The sequence below is a fragment of the Nycticebus coucang genome, chromosome 11 (genome assembly GCF_027406575.1).
Source record: "Nycticebus coucang isolate mNycCou1 chromosome 11, mNycCou1.pri, whole genome shotgun sequence".
Classification (NCBI taxonomy): Eukaryota; Metazoa; Chordata; class Mammalia; order Primates; family Lorisidae; genus Nycticebus; species Nycticebus coucang.
This window is the reverse complement of record NC_069790.1, coordinates 64,763,975-64,785,076: the sequence shown is the minus strand read 5'-3', so window position 1 is coordinate 64,785,076 and position 21,102 is coordinate 64,763,975. Positions and strand designations below refer to the sequence as shown.

General features: G+C 35.7%; 2 protein-coding genes across 2 annotated transcripts in view; one reads left to right on the top strand and one right to left on the bottom strand.

Annotated features, from left to right (window-relative positions):
- Positions 1–3,767, top strand: part of GRM3 (glutamate metabotropic receptor 3) — a 222,591-nt gene extending 218,824 nt beyond the window's left edge. Inside the window, exon 6 of the mRNA XM_053609323.1 lies at positions 3,198–3,767. Within this exon, the coding sequence (XP_053465298.1) occupies positions 3,198–3,271 (74 nt within the window). The 3' untranslated portion in view covers positions 3,272–3,767. The remainder of the gene's footprint in view (positions 1–3,197) is intronic.
- Positions 3,768–17,932: 14,165 nt separating this feature from the next.
- ELAPOR2 (endosome-lysosome associated apoptosis and autophagy regulator family member 2) overlaps positions 17,933–21,102 on the bottom strand; it is a 196,465-nt gene continuing 193,295 nt past the window's right edge. Inside the window, exon 22 of the mRNA XM_053553656.1 lies at positions 17,933–18,550. Coding sequence (XP_053409631.1) covers positions 18,491–18,550 — 60 coding nt within the window. The 3' untranslated portion in view covers positions 17,933–18,490. The remainder of the gene's footprint in view (positions 18,551–21,102) is intronic.

Below are 21,102 nucleotides of genomic sequence, written 5' to 3'. Positions count from 1 at the left end.
TAGCCACAGAGCTACAGGCACCAAGCCGATCATCGCTTTCTTATCTAGATTTTCAAAATACACTCAATTTTAAAGAAAATTATAATGCAATGAGAAAGCATTCTTAAGTGTGCACTTTAAAGAAGAATATCATACCAAGTTCCACAATAGGACGGGGAACATCAGAGTAGGTTTGTGATAAAATCTTAAGGAATGCAGGTAAAGAAAGTATTAGATAATAATTGCAGATAGTGAGACCATTAGACTGGTCCCAAGTAGACAAAGAGGGGCACTGGCATACTAGTCCTTAGTTCTCCTAGACTTACCGCCATGACACATCATTCCTCTTCAGTCTCTGAAAATGAAAAACCTGCACAGAAATAATAAAATTTGATCCTGGAAAACATAAAGATATTTGTCAAAATGTCAAAGGCAGCAAGCCTCCTATGGGGAGCTCACAACCTCTTCACAAGGGTAGTTGATGGTCATGGCTCCAATGTGGCTTGAGAAACAGAAATCCCACCTGTTGGAAAATAAGACTACCCACAGGCCTTTGTTGGTCATTTCTTTAGAACAAAAGATTATTTCCTTCTTGAAACTTCCATTGATTTCCTCATTCTTTGAAATGCAAACATTTATGTGGTCATTCAGGAAATACTTCAGGAAATATTTATAGAGCCTATGACCAGTACTAAGGATAAAAAAAACGAAATAGACAAGCAAAGCCATTGCATATTTTCTGGTCAAAAATATAGGACACTAACCAAAAAAATTAGGCAGAAAAAACTGGATTAAGCTAAGTTTCAAAACTGGGTGATATGAAAGAAAGTAAGTGAATGGCTATTTTAGATTACATGGCCTGATAACAGCTTGAAAAGGTGATATTTCAGATGTGCATGACAAGGAGTCAGACATGTGATGATCAGAGAGAAGAACATTCCTAGCAGAGGCAAAGTTGCAAAGGCACAAAGTTGAGAAAAAAATTTGATGTGCTTGAAGACAAAACAAAATGGGAAAGAGGTGAACACAGAAAGATTGGCATGGTCCAAATCATACCAGGCTTATAAGCCAGAGTTAGGAGCTAAAACAAAGGGAATCCATTGGAGGTGTGTATGTGGATGATATTTATAAATACTCTTACTGCTGCAGGTGGAATATATTGCCAAAGACAAGAGTAGAAACAGATTATGTCAGTGGTACAGCTATTATAAGTCAAGAGAAAGATAATGGTGAGTTGGCCCAGGTGGTGGATGCTAATATAGAAGTAGTTGGTATAAATATGGAGTTGATTGGACCTGATGATAGGTTTAATATGGGGGCAGCAACAAAAAAAAGAATGAATCATAAACTCTAGACTTTGGGTTTTTATGTTAATTATCCAGATGGGAAATTAACTGAGGAAAGGAAGACCAAATGGGAACAGTTTAGGGAGTTAAGAGGTCTGCTCTGATTGTTAAATGTGCATTAAACATCCACATGGAGATTTCAAGTAGGCAATTGGATACAAGGAGCTGAAGACAGAATACATATTGAACAGCTTCAAGTGTTCTCCTAGGTTTCTAGTGACCTATGAACTTCACTCTTGCCTTGTTCTTTGCCTTACCTTAACTTAGCTTTGATGAAGCTGGAATTAAAGTCTGCAAAAATACTTTATCTAATTAAAATATTTTCAAAGAATAAAGCCCTCACATTTGGAGTTATTATCATAATCACTTTCCATCAAGTACTTATCTGGAACATACTGTGTTAAAAATTTCTTCACTGTAGAAGTTTCAGGAAATGTAGATTATGCCACCTCTGTCCTCAAAGATATTGTAGCTTTTAGTGCCTTATATTGTAAAGAAAATTGAACCTAATCCTAACGATGATTAAAGGTAAAAACAACTCCAAAAGAGTTAGCATGTCATACCTAACATGTCTATAGTAACTTTAGGCAGCCACATAGACTTGACTTTATAGACTTTTTCACATACCTAACCAAGTAATCAAAGCAAAATCGAGAGGCTGTAGATTCCCTAGCAGTGAACCAGCATGAAAAACTTTAGTACCCAAATACGGTGAATATTCCCCCACAGAATTCCACATAATCTCATATTTCATAATTAATTATTCCTTCATGTTTAAGAAATTCCTATGCAAAATATAAATTTGTGGGGCAAGGATATATCTACTCTCAGGTGTGAAAGCTTTAGCATGAAATTAATTTATCTACTTATTAATTGTGAGATGTGCTTTTAAAGAATGAGATAGATGACTGGTCAATTTGATCTTGGCCATGGTCAGGTAGTCAGAGGATCAGTTCCTACTGGTCCAAGTGTATCCAGATAGACCAGTGGATGGGAGGTAGTGAGTCCTTAAAGGTAATGGAAGGCCATCTCTAACCTATACTCTTGGCTACATGGTTTCATCCCAGAGAGAATGGGGCTTATTGTTTTTGTCCTCTTTCAGTGGGAATAAAAAAAAGCATTAAGGGTTAAATATATATAATGTATCTGTATCTAGATTGTTCATAAAAACAAAAGTTTACCAACAAGAAGTTAACAGCTAAGAGTTGTATCTGAGAAAACTTAAGTGTCATAAAGCAAATGAATATATAGAAGACATACCTGTATTCTACACACATCATGACAGTGCTGTCACTAATGTTATTACTTAGGGCATCCATCCCTTTGGAACGTCTTCTTTCTGAGAACTATTGTAAAATTGAAGCTCTTGGCACCCCAGGCCTCATAGGCATTTTCACTGAGTTTATCCACTTGAACAATTCTTTAAAGCAGTAGAGTTCACAGGTAACTAACTCTTGGGACTACATAAGAGTCATCCCTAACCAGAGATAACTATTTAAGATATCAAAAATAATAAATAATTAATCTATAAGAAAATTATAGTAAGCTGACAATTTTACACAGTTTGTATTTTAAACAGTTTGTAGATTATCAGAGCTAATTTTCAACCCATAAGTGATTTCTTTCCACAATGACTATGCATATAAATTCTCTCTCCAAGAGGGATGACAGTAGTGGGTATAGGTTATAGGATGCAAACTGATTTTGAGCAGAACATACTTGGAAAGCTGACCTACTATAGCATTGAATCATTTTGCATTTTCCAAAGCCAAGTTAAAATGAGTTTTTAACATAATTTTAGCCTAATGTCTGCCATCACCTATGTGGCCCACTTAACTAACTTCAAGTTTTCTTTCCCGTTTTGTTTTCCAGCCTCTGCAAGCACATATGTCCCAACAGTGTGCAACGGGCGGGAAGTCCTCGACTCTACCACCTCATCTCTGTGATTGTGAATGCAGTTCAGTTCTCGTGTTTTTAGACTGTTAGACAAAAGTGCTCAAGTGCAGCTCCAGAATACGGCAGCAGAGCAGAAAAACAACCCTAGTACCTTTTTTTAGAAACAGTACAATAAATTATTTTTGAGGACTGTACAGTATTTAGTGATGTGCTAGAACTTTCTAGGCTGATTCTAGTGCCCCTATTATTAACAGTTCCCCCCACCCCAAAACATGGAATAACCATTGTTTACAGAGCTGAGCATTGGTGACAGGGTCTGACAGGGTCAGTCTACTAAAAAAAAAAAAAAATACGGTGGCAATATTAGGTAACTTTTTTTCCTATGAAGTTTTTTGTAGGTTCTTGTTGTAACTAATTTAGGATGAGTTTCTATGTTGTATATTAAAGTTACATTACGTGTAACAGATTGGTTTTCTCAGCACAAAATAAAAAGCATCTGTATTAATGTAAAGATATTGAGAATAAAACCTTCAAGGTTTTTCAGCATGGTGGATAATTGTTTGTTCTTTTTGAATCACTCGAGGTAATCTGAATATATGGACTTCAAACCATTTCTACTTTTAATGTTGGAAGAAAGTGTCTGTGTTTTCTCCTCACATCCACCTATATTGGATCTTAAGCTATTACTCTGCAGAAGAGGAGTGAGCAGATCTAGACTTCTTTACAGATCATAGTGATTAGAAATTGACTGGAGGTGACACTATAAATATCAAGCCATTTCAGTGGCATATGACAATACACATGTTGGGTTTTTTACACCACATCTGTATGATGGTCAAGAATTTCTCAAATAGGGCTCATAAACAAGAAGAGAGTTCTTACATTCTGAAAGCAGAGACCGTAACTTCCAGGGAAGACTGGATGGCGCGCATGTCCAAAACAACCTTAATGACTAGGAAAGAGATGGGCAAAGGATGTGTCACTCCACTGCAAAATCACTCTCACCACTGAATGAGGCCATAAAATTGCAGGATATCTTATTTCCCAGTGTTTTTCTAAAGTCCTAGTAACAATGCTCCAACACAGGCTTGTCACTAAACTTGAATATTTTCCCAACCTAAATAAGGAAGTGACCAGGGAAAGCATGGATAAGATAAAACTGGCTTTTCTTACCATATCTGTCCTGTTTCTGTCAACCTTTAGTCACAAATCATTTATTTGTATTATCATTAGAAATCATTTATTAATGTAGGAGAATTTATTGAGAACCTAACCATGTGCCAGATCCTGTGCCAGGTACCATGGATAGAGAGAAAATTTTAGCTTACTGTTGCTGTTATGAGAAACTAGGATTAGAGGCTCTGAGGGAAAATTCCTTCCATGGGTCTTCTAGCTCTGGTGGTCATCAGCTTCCTTGGCTTGTGGCCACATCACTCCAATCTCTACCTCCATCTTCACATCACCTACTCCTCCATGCCCATCTTATCCTCTGTGTGTTTCTCATAAGGATAAACATCAGTGGATTTAGGGCTCAAATAGATAATGTAGGATGATCTCATCTTGAGATTCTTAACTTTTTATATCTGCAATGGACCTTTTTTCAAATACAGTAACATTCTCAGGTTCTAGGGATTAGGATGTGGACATATCCCTTTGAGAGGCCACTACTCATACCACAACAACAACAACAACAACAAAATGAATAAGATATAGTCCCAAACTTTAAGAAGCATAAAGCCTGGAAAATATTTTAGTTGACTATGATCAAAGCAGGGATAGAAGAGAATCAAGGATGTGAAGCACCCACAGGCTAAATAGTTGGGGCCTCAATAATCAAGACATAAATGAGACTCTTTTTAAAACATTCAAAAATAATGAACAGGTGCACCCAAGCCAGCAGGACTGGCCTTAAGGAAATAAAAGGAATCAGAAGTCAGAAATTTTTCTTTTCCTTCTGGATGCATTTGAATCAGCAATGTAATCAATTAATCCCAAACCTACCAGATGCTTGCTCACCAATCTCTGAATTCCCATATTTAAATAATAACTTGGAGTTTGGGTAGTGGCAGGGAAGATTGAGTAATGGATTCTATAGTCCTAAGTGACAAAAATGAATCCTACCATGACTGGAACTGGCAGGGATGCTAGATTAGCGTGTTCAGAAGGAGCATCTGCTCAGGATAAAGGCTGCAGCAAGGCTGATAGAAGAGAAAATAAACTCAATTCACTGATGGGATGTGACAGTCCAAAGAAGGCAATATCAGATAGGTTATACAGAGACCTGGCTGATGCTTCAAACAATCAACTGATCATGCATCTTTTTAAACCAGACTATTAGGCTTGGGTATAAATCTTCAGAAAACTGTGTTTTGGGGGGCAGATTTTTTGATCCACGCCCACTATATTTATGCCCTAAAAATGCATTAACTGACAGCTCTCATCATTTTCTTTTTCCTTGGCACAAGTCTTATTTCTAATTAGAAATTTCATCACCTAACATGTAATCTCTAGAAATATTTTTTGCAGAAACATTCAACATGTATATGGAAAATTGCAGCTATAAAATATCTTTTACATTAGCTATTTCAAGCAAATGGATTTTGTGTTGATTTCTTCATTGTTTTCTTTTTTCTACTCTAATAACATTTCATCTTTCCAGAACATAAAACTGTTTGAGCTGATCCATATTTGCAAATCCTTTCTGAATTGAAAGAACCCAAACAGAATGATATGCCCCACTCATAAAAAAAAAAAAAAATTCAGGGTGACGTTAGCAACATGGCAGAATAGGAAGCTCCTGACTCTCCCTCCACCCACGAATGTACCAAAAAAAAAAAAAAAATCTATTCACAGATAAATTCCCTCTGAGAGTTGGAGCCAGTTGAGAGACTCCTACCCACCAGGCAGCTGAGAAAACACCCACATTAAGTGGATAGGAAATGCTGAGGCACCATCCAGCACAGAACCCGTCCAGCACTGCACCATAAAATAGAGAACTTCTCCCTGTGGAGAGGTTGGTTTAGACCTCACCTACACCACACTAACTCTAAGGTTCCCCATGATGTGGGTTTTAATTTGCCAAGTCTAGGAGCAGAAGGGATTCAACATATGAGTCTCTCTAGAACACAGGGGGAAAAGCAGTATTATACAGGCATGCAAACATTTCTGGGGGCTTCATGCCCCCCAGAAGACATGAAGGGGGGGGCTTTAAAAATGTAGCCTCCTTCCTCCCTGAAGAAAACACATTTTTATAATGGCCACTTGGTAGGCTGGCTTCTAACTAACAAGTATTGAGAGTTAAATGGGCAGAAAAATAATAGCTCACTGGCAATCTGAGAAACAAATCAGCATTTCTTGAGCCTCCTCTCCCTCTTACCCCAGCAGTAACTCCAAGTATATTAATCCATCCTGGAAGGAGTTTGTTCACACATTGAGCACCCCAAAATTTATAGTTTATACCCAAGGGACTAATCCTTAAACCTTCTAGCTCTGAGAACAGGAGGAATGGCATACACATGCCTTCCTAGACAACAGAAAAAAGTAGCATTTTATTATATCTGGGCACACAAGCACTTCCAAAGGCTTCTTCTCTCAGAAGCAGTGTGAAATTGGGGATTAAATTCAGCCCCATTTCTCCCTGGAAGGGGTTTATAACACATTCTTCTAATGGCTACATGAAAACCTAGCTTCTAACTAACTTGTATCAGGAACTTAAAAACACATCACTGAAAATCACACAATCTAAGAAGCAAGAAAGAAAACGAATGAAAAATAGTAAGGATAAACTGAGATTTATGGGACACCCTTAGAGTATAATAACATTCATATTATTAGTGTGCTTGAAGAAGATGAGAGAGAGAAATGGAAAGGAAACATAGTTAAAGAAATAATGGCAGGAAACTTCCCAAGCCTAGTGAAGGAAATAGATATACAGATCCAAAAGATACCAGAAAAAATGTATTGAAAGAAACCCACATCAAGACACATTATAATTAAAAGTTAAAGACAAAGACAGTGTCAAAAGCAGCAAGGGGAAGGCAAATTATTACACACAAGGGAACACCTTTAAGATTATCAGAAGATTTTTCAGTAGAAACCTTTGTAGGCTGGAATGTGATGATATATTCAAAATACTAAAAGAAAAAAAGATTGTTAGTCAAGAATACTATACTCAGCAACTTTGTCTTTCTCAAACAAAAGCTGTGAGAATTTGTCACCATTAAAACTGCCTCATAATAAATGCTAAAGAGAGTTATTTCAGATGAAGGAAGAGGATGCTAATTAGTAACATGAAAATATATGAAGGTATAAAATCCTTTGGTAAAAGTAAATACATAGTAAAATACAAAATATTCTAATACTATAATGTTAGTGGGTAAACCAATGATTATGTTTAGTGTAAACATTAAAGGCAAAACTATTAAAAACAACTAAAGCTACAATAATTTAAGGATAAAAAAATTTTTATGCAAATTACAACATCAAATTATAAAAAGTGCAAGTAGAGAGAATAAAAACATAAATGTATATACATATTCAAAGTTGAGCTTTTGTTGAATTAAAATGCCAATAATAAGATGTTTTATATAAGCTTCAGGGTAATCACAAAACAAAAGGCTATAATAGATACCCAAAATCTAAGAAGAAACTAACTAACGCATACTAGTACAGGAAATCCTCAAACTACAAAGAAAGAAAGTAATAGAGAAGGAAAGGAACCAAAAATTTATGAAACAACCACAAAATTATTAACAAAATGGGATTAGTACGTCCTTACCTATCTATTGATAATTGCTTTTAATGGACATGTATTAAATTCTCTAGTCAAAAGGCATAAATAGCTGAAAAGATTAAAAAAAAAAAAAGAAATCAAAAAAGACACAGAAATCAAAAAAGACCAAACTATATCATGCCTACAAAAGATTCACTTCACCTTAAGAAACACTCACAGACTGAAAATGAAGGAATGGAAAAAGATATCACAATCAATATAAGCAAAAAGAGAGCAGAAAAATAAGCTGTACTTATTTCAGAGAAAATGGACTTTTGGCCAACAACTTTAGAAAGATACATGATATATATGATACATTGATAAAAGGGTCAGTTCATCAAGAGGGTATAACAATTATAAATACATAGGCACCCAATATCAGAACACCTAAATATATAAAGCAAACATTGAGATTTAAAGGGAGACACAGGCTGCAACACAATAATAGTAGACGTTAATACCACAATTTCAACATTGAACAGATCATCCAGACATAAAGTCGCTAAGGAAACATTGGATTTGAACTATACTTTACAGCAAATGGACACCCCAGACACATTCTGACCCACAACAGCAGAATATACAACCTTATCAAGTGCACACAGAGAATTCTCTAAGACAGATCATATATCAGGCCACAAAACAAGTCTTGAAAAATTTAAGAAGACTAAAGTCATATCAAGTATCTTTTCTGACAACATGTAACTAGAAATCAACAAGAGGAATTAAAGGAAATTAACCAATACGTGGAAATTAAACAATTCATTCCTAAACAACTATTTGGTCAAAGAAAAAATTTAAAAGGAAATTTAAAAATATCTTGAGAGAAACGAAAATGAAAATACAGCATATCAAAACTTATGGGATAGAGCAAAAGCAGTTATCAGAGGGAAGTTTATAACAATAAACACCTACATCAAAAAAGAAAAATATCAAGAATAAATACCAAACAATTTAATTTTATATCTGAAGGAACTAGAAAAAAAATAAACTAATCTCATAGTTAGCAGAAGAGAGAAAATAACAAAGTTCAGAAGAGAAATAAATGACATAGAGACCAGAAAAATAATAGTAAAGATCAAGAAAACCTAAGCAAAATTGACAAACCCCGAGGTAGGCTAACTAAGAAAAAAGGAGAGATGACTGAAATAAATAAAATTGAAACTGAAAAAGACACATTAAAATTAATAATACAGAAATATGAAGGTTCGTAAGAGACTGTTATGAACAATTTATTCCACAAAGTGGGTAAACTAGAAGAAATAGGTAAATTCTTAGAAACATAAAATCTGCTGAGACTGCATCAAAAAAATTAGAAATCTGAACAAACTGATAATAAGTAAGGAAACTGAGTCAACGATATAAAATCTACCTTCAAATGATTTCATGGCTAAATTCTACTAAACATTTAACAAAGAACTAATACCGATCCTTCTTATACTCTTCCAAAAAATCAAATTCATTTTATGAGGTCAGCATCACCCTGATGTCAAAGGCAGACAAAGATACTACAAGAAAACTATAGACCAATATCATTCATGAACATACATGCCAAATTTCTCAATAGAATCTTAACAAACCATATTTAATAACACATTGAAATATCATTGACTACGATCAAGTGTAATTTATCCCTAGGATGCAAGAATGGTTAAACATACACAAAGCAATAAATGTCATCTACCATATTAACAGGAAGAGGGACAAAAACCATATTGTCATCTCAATGGATGCAGAAAACAAATTAGAGATAGAAGAAAATGTTCCTCCTAAAGGAACAATAAAGGACATATAAGACAAGCCCATGGCTAACATCACATTCAACAGTGAAGTAGAAAGATTTTCTTCTAAGATCAAAAATAAGACAAGGATGCCCAGTCTCACCACTTCTGTTCAAAACAGTACTAAAAAGTCCTAATAATTAGGCAAGAGAAAGAAATGAAATGCAACCAACAGGAAAAGATGAAGTAAAATTGTTTCTGTTTGCTGATGACATGACTTTATATATAGAAAATCCTAAAGACTGAACAAAACAAAAAACTGTTAGAACTGATAAATGTATTCAGTAATGTTGTAGGATACAAAACCAACATACAAAAACCAGTAGTGTTTCTATGTACTAACAATGAACCATGTAAAAAAGAAATTAAGAGAACAGTTCCATTTACAATAACACCTAAAAAATGAAACACTTAGGAGTAAATTTAACCAAGAAAGTAAAAGATCTGCATTTCAAAACTTACAAAACATGGATGAAAGAAATTGAAGATAACATAAATAAATGAAAAGATATCCCATATTCATGGATTGAAAGAATTAATATTGTTAGAGAAGGTCTACACTTTCAATGCAAACCCTGTCAAAATTCCAATTTCATTCTTTGTAGGACTCAACATCATTTCGTAATAGTTACAAAGAAAATAAAGCACCTTGAAATACATTGAAGTAAAAGATCTCTACAAAGAGAACTGAGAAACAGTGAGGAAAGAAATCACAGGTGACACAAAGGAAAAACATGTCATGTTCATGGATCAACAGAATCAACATTGTTAAAATAGCCGTACTACCTAAAGTTATTTACATATTCAATGAAATCCCTATCAAAATACCAACATCATAGTTTACAGATCTAGAAAAAATAATTCTACACTTCATTTGGAACCAGAGAAGAGCCTAAATAGGCAAAGCAGTCTTAGGCAAAAAGAACAAATCTGACTCAAAGGACGCCTGAATCCGGATTTAAAGAAAAAGTTGATATGGATTATTTCTTTTTTTAATTTTTATTTTTTCACATACATGTGTTAATTAGGTTAATTAGGTACTTTGAGAGACATCTCTTAAATGTGAGGGGTTGGGGGTTAGAACCAGTTCCCTGACTTCTATTTTGTACCTTATGTAGGTTTGTTTCTGTTGTCAAAATGCCCCCCCCACCCCACAAAATGGTATGACACATGCTCATGCATAAAATGTTAAAATGAGGAAAAAAAAAAAAGAACAAATCTGGAAGCATCATACTACCAGACTCAAACTATACTACAAAGATAGACTAACCCAAACAGCATCATACTAGCTCCAAAATAGAGACATAGGGCAATGGAGCAGAGCAGATAATCCAGATATAAAATCATCCACATCCAGCCAACTGATCTTTGACAAAGCAGACAACAATATATACTGAGGAAAAGAAACCCTATTCAAATGGTGCTGGGGAAAATTGGATAGCCACATGCAGAAGAATGAAAGAGGATCCATATCTATCAATATTCACCAAAAAATAATTCAAGATGGATAAAATACTTAAATGCAAGGCATCAAGTCATAGAATTTTAGAAGAAAATGTTGGAAAAACTGTTCTAGTATGAATCTAGGCAAAGAATTTGTGAAGAAGACTCAACGACAATCACAGCAACATTCTCTGTAGAAATAGAAAAAACAATCATAAAATTTGTATGGGATCACAAAAGACCCCAAATAGTCGAAGCAATTTTCACCAAAAAGAACAAAGTTGGTGCCATCATTCTACCAGATTTCAAAATATATTAGAAAGCTATAGTAATCAAAATAGCATAGTACTGGCATAAAAACAAAACACATGACAAATGGAATAAGGTAGAGAGTTCAGAAATAAACTCACACACCTCCAGTCTATTGATTTTAACAAAGGTGCCAAGAACACACAATGAAGAAAGGACAGTCTCTTTTGTAAACAGTTCTTTGAAAACTGGATATCCACATATGGAATAAAAATGGACCCTTATCTCACCTCATATACAAGAATCAACTCAAAATGGATTAAAAGCTTAAATATTAAGACCTCAAACTATAAAAGAAGACATAAAGGGAAAGCCCTTGACATTGGTCTGAGCAGTGATTTCATTAGTATGACCCCAAACACATGGACAACAAAAGCAAAAATAGACAAATGAGTTTGTATCAAACTAAAAAGCTTCTGTATAGCATAGAAAACAATAGCATGAAGATACAATCCACAGATTGGGAGTAAATATTTGCAAATCATTACATTGGGTAAGGGGCTAAAATCCAAAATATACAAGGAATTGGATATTTACAATATTTTGGAACTCTTTTTCTGGAATGGCCATCAGAGTTGTCATCGTATGAGCTCAGACCATTAAGTTCATGAACTCATCCTCAATAAAGTGCTACGTATCTCATTGCTGAATATCACTGTGGTCACCAGACAGCCTAGGGTCTTCAAAGGTGACTGTAGAGATATTCTCCAATGAGGTGTGTAGCTCTTTTACCCAGGTGAGTTTGAGAACTTAATTGTTCAACCTTGTGCATGGAAAAAATACTTAGCAGGTCTAATCAAAAGAGAAATGCACATTAAAACCACAATGACATATCACCTCACAATTGTTAGTTGAGCTATAGTTTCAAAACAATAAAACTGTTGGCAAAAACGTGGAGAAAAAGAAAACTCTTACACACTGTTGGTGGTATTGTAAATAAACACGGTCATTTTGGAAAGCAGTGTGGAGGCACCTCAAAAAATTAAAAATATACTCCCGATATAACCTAGCAATCCTACTACTATGTATACACTCAAGAATTGAAATCAGTATGTTGAACAGATATCTGAAGTCCCATGTTTATTGCAGTACTATTCACAATAGCCACAATACGTAAGCCACCTAAGTTGCTTAGGGATAAGCAAGGGATAAGTTCATTTTTTAAATGTGATATATAAACACAAGGGGATACTATTTAGCCTTTGAAAAAAAAAAAAACAGGAAATTCTGTCATTTGTGACAACATGGACATAGCTAGAGGACATTAAGTGACAGAAGCAAGGCATAAAGAGACAAATAATGTTTGATCGCACTAATATATGAACTCTAAAAAGTTGAACTCCTATATAGAAGTAGTAAGTACAGTGTTAGTTACCAGAGGCTGGGGCTGGGGCTGGTGTGGGAAGGAGATGTTGGTCATCAAGTACTCAATCTCAGTGAGAGGAGAAATACGTTCTAGTGTTCTATTGCACAGCACAGTGATTACAGTACAGTTAAAAATAATGTGTATTTCAAAACAGCTAAAAGAGAAGATTCCCCATACACAAAGGAATGATAAATGTTTGAGGTGATATGTTAATAAGCCTGATTTGATCATTCCACAATGTGTCCGTGCATCAAAATATCATACCCCATAATATGTACATACAATTGCAATTCTTGTTGACTAAAAGTAAATCTTTAAAAAATTAAAACCTAACAATATGCTTGATTATCCACGGTTTTCTGAGTGTTCACAGTTTCCGAGATGTTCCATGTCCTCTGTAGTTTACCAGATTTCTCTACCCATTCAGGTTTATCAAGGTAAAACAAAAAAGTCTCCATTTTTAAACTGTGAGGCAAGCTGGCTTGTAGGCCACACAGAGAACAGACTAAGAGAGTGACTGAAAAAGGAGGCGATTTAGCCAGTGTACCTTTATGGTTTTCAATTCCATGCTTTCTCTAGGCTCCCTGCTTTATTCACCCATCTACCTTGACATCTTGGGCCTGAGAACTCTCTAGTCAAGGGCTGTAATGGGAAGCCAAGAAAAGTGTGGTGCCAGAAAGATAGAACCTGGGTCTGCATTACAACCACAGCTCTAAAGACAAAAGCATAACTATGAACAAGGCACTTATCACACCTGCTCTGTGACAGAGGGTTTAGATTTGCATAATTCCCACTGGCTTACTGCTTTTGTTTGGAAAGCAAGCAATGGTAACCTGAAATCAGTCATCTGAGAAATACTGTCCCCTCCAAGTCAGATTTACCAATATTCATTAGCTATTTTAGACAGAACTCTCCTTCCAGGGGTCATTAGTAAAATGAAAAAATTCCAGGAAATTAAAAGTCTTACTGGGACATTTTGTTCAAGGAAATTGGAGATCTGTTTTTGAAGCACCAATTATTAAGGGAATCTTAAGTGTCTTTTGTAGCTCAGTATGTCTTGAAAAAGGAGTTGGTAAATGTGGGCAGACTGAAGTGGGACCTATCTAAACTAATGCAAATAGACCAGAGGACCCTCTCCAGTGCTGGAGCTTGAGAATCTATACTGAAGCTATTTTTATGCATCATTTTCCCTACTTCCATATGGTTACTTTAAATGGGTCTGTAATGTAAGACTGAATATCTCCAAATCCAGTTACCACAAAAATAAATGTTATATAAGTTTGAAAGCTTTTAAATCTACCTTGCTAATTGACTTTGAATCAATTCAGTTGTTTTAGTCTTATCATTTGCCAATCGCTATTCATAATAGAGCCCTAGAATTACAAAGGGGAACTCAGGAGAATATCTGGCTTCGGATCAGGTAGGTGACATGTTATTTTCTTCTTCAACATCTCTAGAGACTGGACAAACTCTAAAGGTGGTAAGCTCCTAAAGGCAAAAAACCTGTATACAAACAGATTCTTGTAAACTACCCTGTTTCCTAGAAAATAAGACATCCTCCGACAATAAGACCTACTCACAGGAAAGATAAGACGCCTCCTGAAAATAAGACCTAGCACGTCTTTGGGAGCACACCTTAATATAAGACACTGTCCTATTTTGGGGGAAACAGGGTATTTTGCTAGTGGTAGGTTGCAGTGATCTAAACCAGCGGTCAGCAAATCGTAACTCACAAGCCAAATGCTAGCCTACCACCTATTTTTGTAAAGCCTGTGAGCTAAGAAAGCTTTTACATTTTTAAGTAGTTAGAAAAACATCCGAAGGAGAGTATTTCATGACACATGAAATTTAAATGAAACTCAAATTTCAGCATCCATAAATAAGGCTTTGTTGGAATGCAGCCACACTCTTTTGTTTGCATATTGTCTGGGACTGCTCTCATGCTACAATGGCAGAGTTGAGTAGGTACACAGTGACCACATACCCTGCAAAGCCAAAAATATGTGCTATCTGATTGTTTCAAAAAAAGTTCGCTGCCCTCTGATCCAGACAACTGCAATAGTAATATTAATATCAATTATAATATTAATAGTAATTAATTTCCTTTTCATTTTTTCACCCCCATCTTAAAGTTTTACCTCTTTCACTTATGATCCTAAAGGAACTCACCTAAAAAATGTTAAACCAAAATAAATAAAATCAAGAGAGTAATTTGTAACCATTACTGTGAAGGCAAACTAAATTTTAGCTTCCCAAGAATGAGACAACTATTGACATTTTTTAAAAGTCTATTCGCCTTAGGACCTGTACTTTAGGGCAACCTTAACTTGGGACTTGGGCCTATAAATCAGGGATAACGTTCATTACCATCAAATAGATGTGAAGGAATTTCAGGTTCTCTGAAGATCTACTCTACCTTATCCATCATTAGTGTAAAAGGATAAATGAGAGCAGCACACTGTCTTTAAACTTGGCCAATGGAGTTATCTTCCCACCTCAAACCCCAGGAAATTTATTTTAATGAGGAAGAGAGAGATGAGCTATACATTAGCTTCCATTAGAAATGACCATGAGCTACTGGAAGTGGTTGTATTGATGAACATTAAATGACAATTGGCCAAATGGGTCTTGAAGAAGCACAATCATGACCCACCACCTGGGTACCTAAAGACCTCAGATGGTAAATGACTGAACATGAGCCATTCTTCCACGTAACAAATTTAAATCTCCTTTCTTTTCCTTTGGGAAAAAAATAAGGACAGACATATAAACAAAAATACTATGAAATACTTTTAATTCTAGAAAGGATTTGATTATTAGTAACTAAAGAGAGGAAAAAGTCAATAATAATAAAATTCAGTCTTTTTAATCAAGTGAACGCATAGCAAATTGCTCAACATTGTTAAATGGCATGATATAATTTATCCATAGAAGACAGGGTCTCATCCAATGGAGAACTGATTTAAATATGTTTTGACAGAGTGCTAAGAGATATTATAAGCAACAGTTGACTTAATGAAGTATTTAAGGCTTCAAAACTGTGCCTGTTAGAAAATAATAAATAATCTCTCTTTCTACCACTTACGGGGGGGAAAGGAACAACAAATGTCAATTAAAAGTCACAAAAACATGATTAATTTGTTTATGTCTTTCAGCTTTTCACTGGGCTTTGCAAAGGGCAGACATAAAACTAAAGTGAATTTTATAGCCAGGATTGGTGTGAATATTTTTCTCAAAATATTCTTTCTTTTATGCTGCTTCTGTGCTTGGAATAAAATAGCAAACCACTGGAATCCAAAGGAAAAAGTTAGCTTCTTTCCAAAGATGGGACTAGCTGACAAAATCCATTTAATATCTAAAATTAGAAATAAATTCTTCAATATCAACTACATTTTCAGAGAGTTCATTAAAATTTAAGGCATGTTTGACATGTCAAAGATTGTAGTCCAGTGACAGGAGAAGAAAGAAGCTACCTGGGAGCAAATCCCAATTATCTTTATGGATTGGAACATACATATGGAGCACAGCTGAAAATGAAGAGAAGTGACAGGTGACTCTCTGGAAATTTTCTGACTCGGTCCAGTCTATACAAATTTTACCAGGGTTCCTCTGAAAGGTTGCATTTCAAATGTATTTCCAATCTTCTGTTTAAATTTATTTTTATTTATTTTTTATTTTTTTGCAGTTTTTGGCCGGGGCTGGGTTTGAACCTGCCACCTCCAGCACATGGGGCCCGGCGCCCTACTCCTTGAGCCACAGGCGCCACCCTTTCTGTTCAAATTTTGATCAAGATAAAGAAAGCCTCCTCAGTACTCTGTTAGCAGGATAACGATGAGCAATGCAATAATTTCTTCTTTATACAAAAGACTCAAGAAATTAAATGCATGAAAAGTTTATGCTAAGTGATACCCTCTCTGAATTCCACAACAAACAATACAAGAATGATAACCTCACCTGTACTCATATGTGCAACAGTAGAAACACATATAAAACATTCATTCAATAGTAACAGGATAGTTAGTGTTTTACCCACCAGCCAAATAAACATAATTACTCATTTTCTTCCATTTTCCATAAAAATAAAGAAATTGCCTGCAGAATCAAAAGTTACAACTCATACTTCACTGAAATTCTTGGGGCAAACCTTTCAACAAATTCTACCCATATTCCCTGGCTCTCTCAGTGAATCACAAGTCTTTTTAAAAATCTGAATTAAGATCTATAAAGATTACTGTTTATTGGAAACAAACCAGAGCACCTTAGATCATCAATGGCCAGGAAACTCCCCTCTTTTCCAGTTCCAAAACAATTAAGATTTACACAAAGTTAGAAAAATTAGTCAAATCCATTCAAACTTTTTTTGACAAATATCCAAATGGAGATAATACTCATTACCTGTTATTGTATTCATAGGAAATATTACAATTACCTGGATTACTTTTGAATAGAACAATACTTATTTCATAACTGCTTATGGTACAACCGCTTTCTTATTATGAATACAATTATATGCAATTTCCCAAAAGTGGATTCCTGCTTTATTGACTTAAAAAAAAGAACTTTTAAGAAAGTAGTGATTCTCAGTATATTATAGCAGAAAAATAACCCAATACCATCCAGTGCTTGACATAGGACAAATGTTCCACTGACATTTTCTGAACGAAATTACCCAAGTACATTTTCACAACTATTTGCACTTACAAACTATCCCACCTTCTTCTCCACCATATTGCCAGTGATTTGATAAGCAGGTTTTCCCACTTACTTTAAATTATACCTCCAGCACTACATAAACTCTTTTAAGCCATTTGACTTATATGACAGTACCACCTTGTTTGTATTAATGGATGGTCAAGGCTTCCTCTTGCCTTTTGTTTGTTTGTGTTAAGGTTCCTTCAAACTTTCAGTCAAGCCCTTCTTACCAGTTTGAACAAGTATGGCATTTCAAAGGCAATTCTAAGTTTAGATAACTCCAGCATACGCTAACTCTTCCTAAAACATTGCTGATCATTTAAGTTTCTGAAATCAAGAGAAGATACCCTATGGAAAAAAATGAAAAATTTATTGTCTTGGTTGCTCATAATTTTTAATATAAAAGCTGTTTTAAAGTCTCTCAAGAAAATAAATAAAGGGAAATATAACCATACCTTAAGAAAATTTTCCAATCTTTCCCAAAATACATACAAAGAAAAAACATAAATGGGATCACAGCGCATAAGCTCACATCTGCCCTCCAAAGCACACTTGTTTACATAGACATTATGAAGAATAAAAGTTACCCATTAATTATGTGGCATGCATCAGCAGTGCACTGGTGAGCTTTAACTTGGTTTTCAGTTATGAGTATATACAGATAAATCTCTTCCTGAGTTGAGTTTCATCTTCAGTTGAGACCCAAATCATGTTTTCCTTTTTTGGCAAGGTACTTGACCATGTGATAAGGCAATCAAACGTTTCAACCTCCTTCCCTTTTCAGCTACACGGCCCACCTCAGTGAGATCACCAAAGTGACAGGTGTGAGGACAGGCCCTAAAATATGGTCCTGTAAAACTAGAGCAGGTTTCTCTGTTCTTAGTCTGAAGACTACAGCACTGTCTCTTCATATATTTGGGGATCTTGAGGATTTCAGTTGAACAGATTCAAAATGGTCTTCTTTTTCCTAAGAAAAAATATTAAAAACAAAATCAACTCACTGATATTCTCATATAAGATTTTAGGATCTTACATGTCCAGAAGGAAAGTTCTAGAAATCATTTCAATCTATGTACCTGCCGTTTACGATTAGGATTTTACATTTAAAGGAGAGTGGTAGATGTAAAACAAACAGGATGTCTACCCTGAAGGGCACTTTGATGTCCAAGAGATAAGACAGACAAATCCAAAATAGAAGTAAACACGTGATTGCAATAGATACCAAAAGATGTAGTTGTGATTCTTGTGAAGAAACCACTGAGACCCTTCCTGAGGGCACAAATCACCTGGGTGCTGAAATCAGTGACCTTGCTATGCTAATTGTGGACAAAATAGAACTGATACAAACTAAATATTCTCAAGATAATATAGGATAAATGACAAGGAAAAGGACAACAGAAATAAATGAGACTGCTAATAAGACATAAGATTATTTGGGTTCACTGATAGGTTGTAGAAATATCTCCTGGGCACATACCTACTAAAGATATTAAACACATCATCTTAGATGATGATGAAATTTAGGTGAAAATTTTTACTCAAATATATCATTACTGGCAATATGTGAGTATATCATACATTCAAACTAGAGCATATTAAAATAAATTCTTTTTTTTAATGAGGAAAAAGGAGGCGGGATTTCTCCCAAACTTTTTATTGTTAAAGTTAGAGAACACTTTCTGAAAGCTGCTGGAATGTGGTAGAACAATGCTATTAAAGAGAATAAAGATAAGGCTGGTACCTGTGGCTCAGTGAGTAGGGCAGTGGCCCCATATACCGAGGGTGGTGGGTTCAAATCTGGCCCCGGCCAAACCACAACAATAACAAAAAATAGTCAGGCGTTGTGGGGGGGCACCTATAGTCCCAGCTACTCGGGAGTCTAAGGCAAGAGAATCGCCTAAGCCCAAGAGCTGGAGGTTGCTGTGAGCTGTGACGCCACGGGACTCTACCGAGTGTGACAAAGTGAGACTCTGTCTTAAAAAAGAGAGAGAATAAAGATGAATAGAATTACACTTATTTTTAAAGTAAAATAAAATAAATAGAAGAACAATCAGTCCTACTACAAACAGATGTGGGTCTAAGGCTGAGATCAGTGGCCCACGCTTGTAATCCCAGCACTCTGGGAGGCCAAAGAGAAAAAAATCACTTAAGGACAGGAGTTCAAGACCAGCCTGAGCAAGAGAGCGAGACCTTGTCTATACAAAAAAATATATAAAAATCAGCTAGATGTGGTGATGCATGATATAGTCCTACTTTCTCAGGTGGCTGAGACAGGAAGATTGCTTGAACCCAGGAGTGTCAGGTTGCCGTGAGCTATGATGAAGCCACTGCACTCTAGCCAGGGTGACAGAGCAAAACTATGTCTCAAACAAACAAACAAATAAACAAAAATGATGGGCATCTGAAGTAGAATAGTGAAATGAGAAAACAGGAAGTAAAAGGAAGTAGAGATTCAGTAGCTGTCATGAAGAGGAAGTTTGCTTTTGTGTTTGCTTTCATTTGAGTGATAAGTCCAAGAGCTTCAGGGCTACAGGAATGGGACTATAGAAAAAAATCACAGCATAAATACCAACCTCACTTTTTCCTGCCTTTGCTGAGGTGACAAGCCTCTGGGGGAGCAGACTTGACTTGCCTGAAGTCTCATGATCATCAACACTTAACAATTTTTTAGAATAACCACTGACAATTCAAGTATTTATTAAGCCCTCAGGATTAGGGCTCAGGAATCCTAATTCCTGTTGCAGGATTAGGACTAGACGTCAGGAATACCAAAGTGAGTACAACAAAATGTCTGCCCTCAGTGGGCTCACAGCATATTAAAGGCAAGAACTTTAGGGTACCAGCCATGAACTAAAAAGGAAGTCACATTTTTTTTCAGCCTTTCCTTGAAAGGATTTGATTCAACATGTTCCTGAAAGGAGGGGAGGCAGAGACCCATTGGTTATCCTCAAAATAATATTTAAAGTAACACACTGAAAATCCTTTAGAAAATCATGTTGAGATCACAGGGCTTTAGCTGCCATACCCTCCACATTCACACGGGGTTTTGCTTCTATGACTGGTATGGTGGAATATATCCCTGTGTGTGTGTGTGTGTGTGTGTGTGTATACTTAAGGAGTGCCACCAACTGGTTGGGACTTCCCGATGGCAGGAACTACGTTATCTGGCTCATTTTTTAATTCCCCAGACACAACCCACAACCTAGCACACAGCAAGCTATCAATGGTTCTGAAAATATATTTAAATACTACATTATAGAAGGAAAAACATGGCATTGGAACTCAGGAGATGTGGCTTCTAATCCCTATCTACTCGCCCCTGGACAAATAAGTGAACCTCTCTAGGTCTGTTTATTTATGGGCTAAATAGGGCTACCACATGGGAGAGTATTAAGCTCTAACTTCCTTATAAGCTCTAAATTCAAGAATCTACTCAAAAGTCAACTTTTCTCAGAAGCTTCTCCATACCTTGTCAGTACCTACCCTACCACATTCCCACTTCTCTGTTTCCAAGAGACT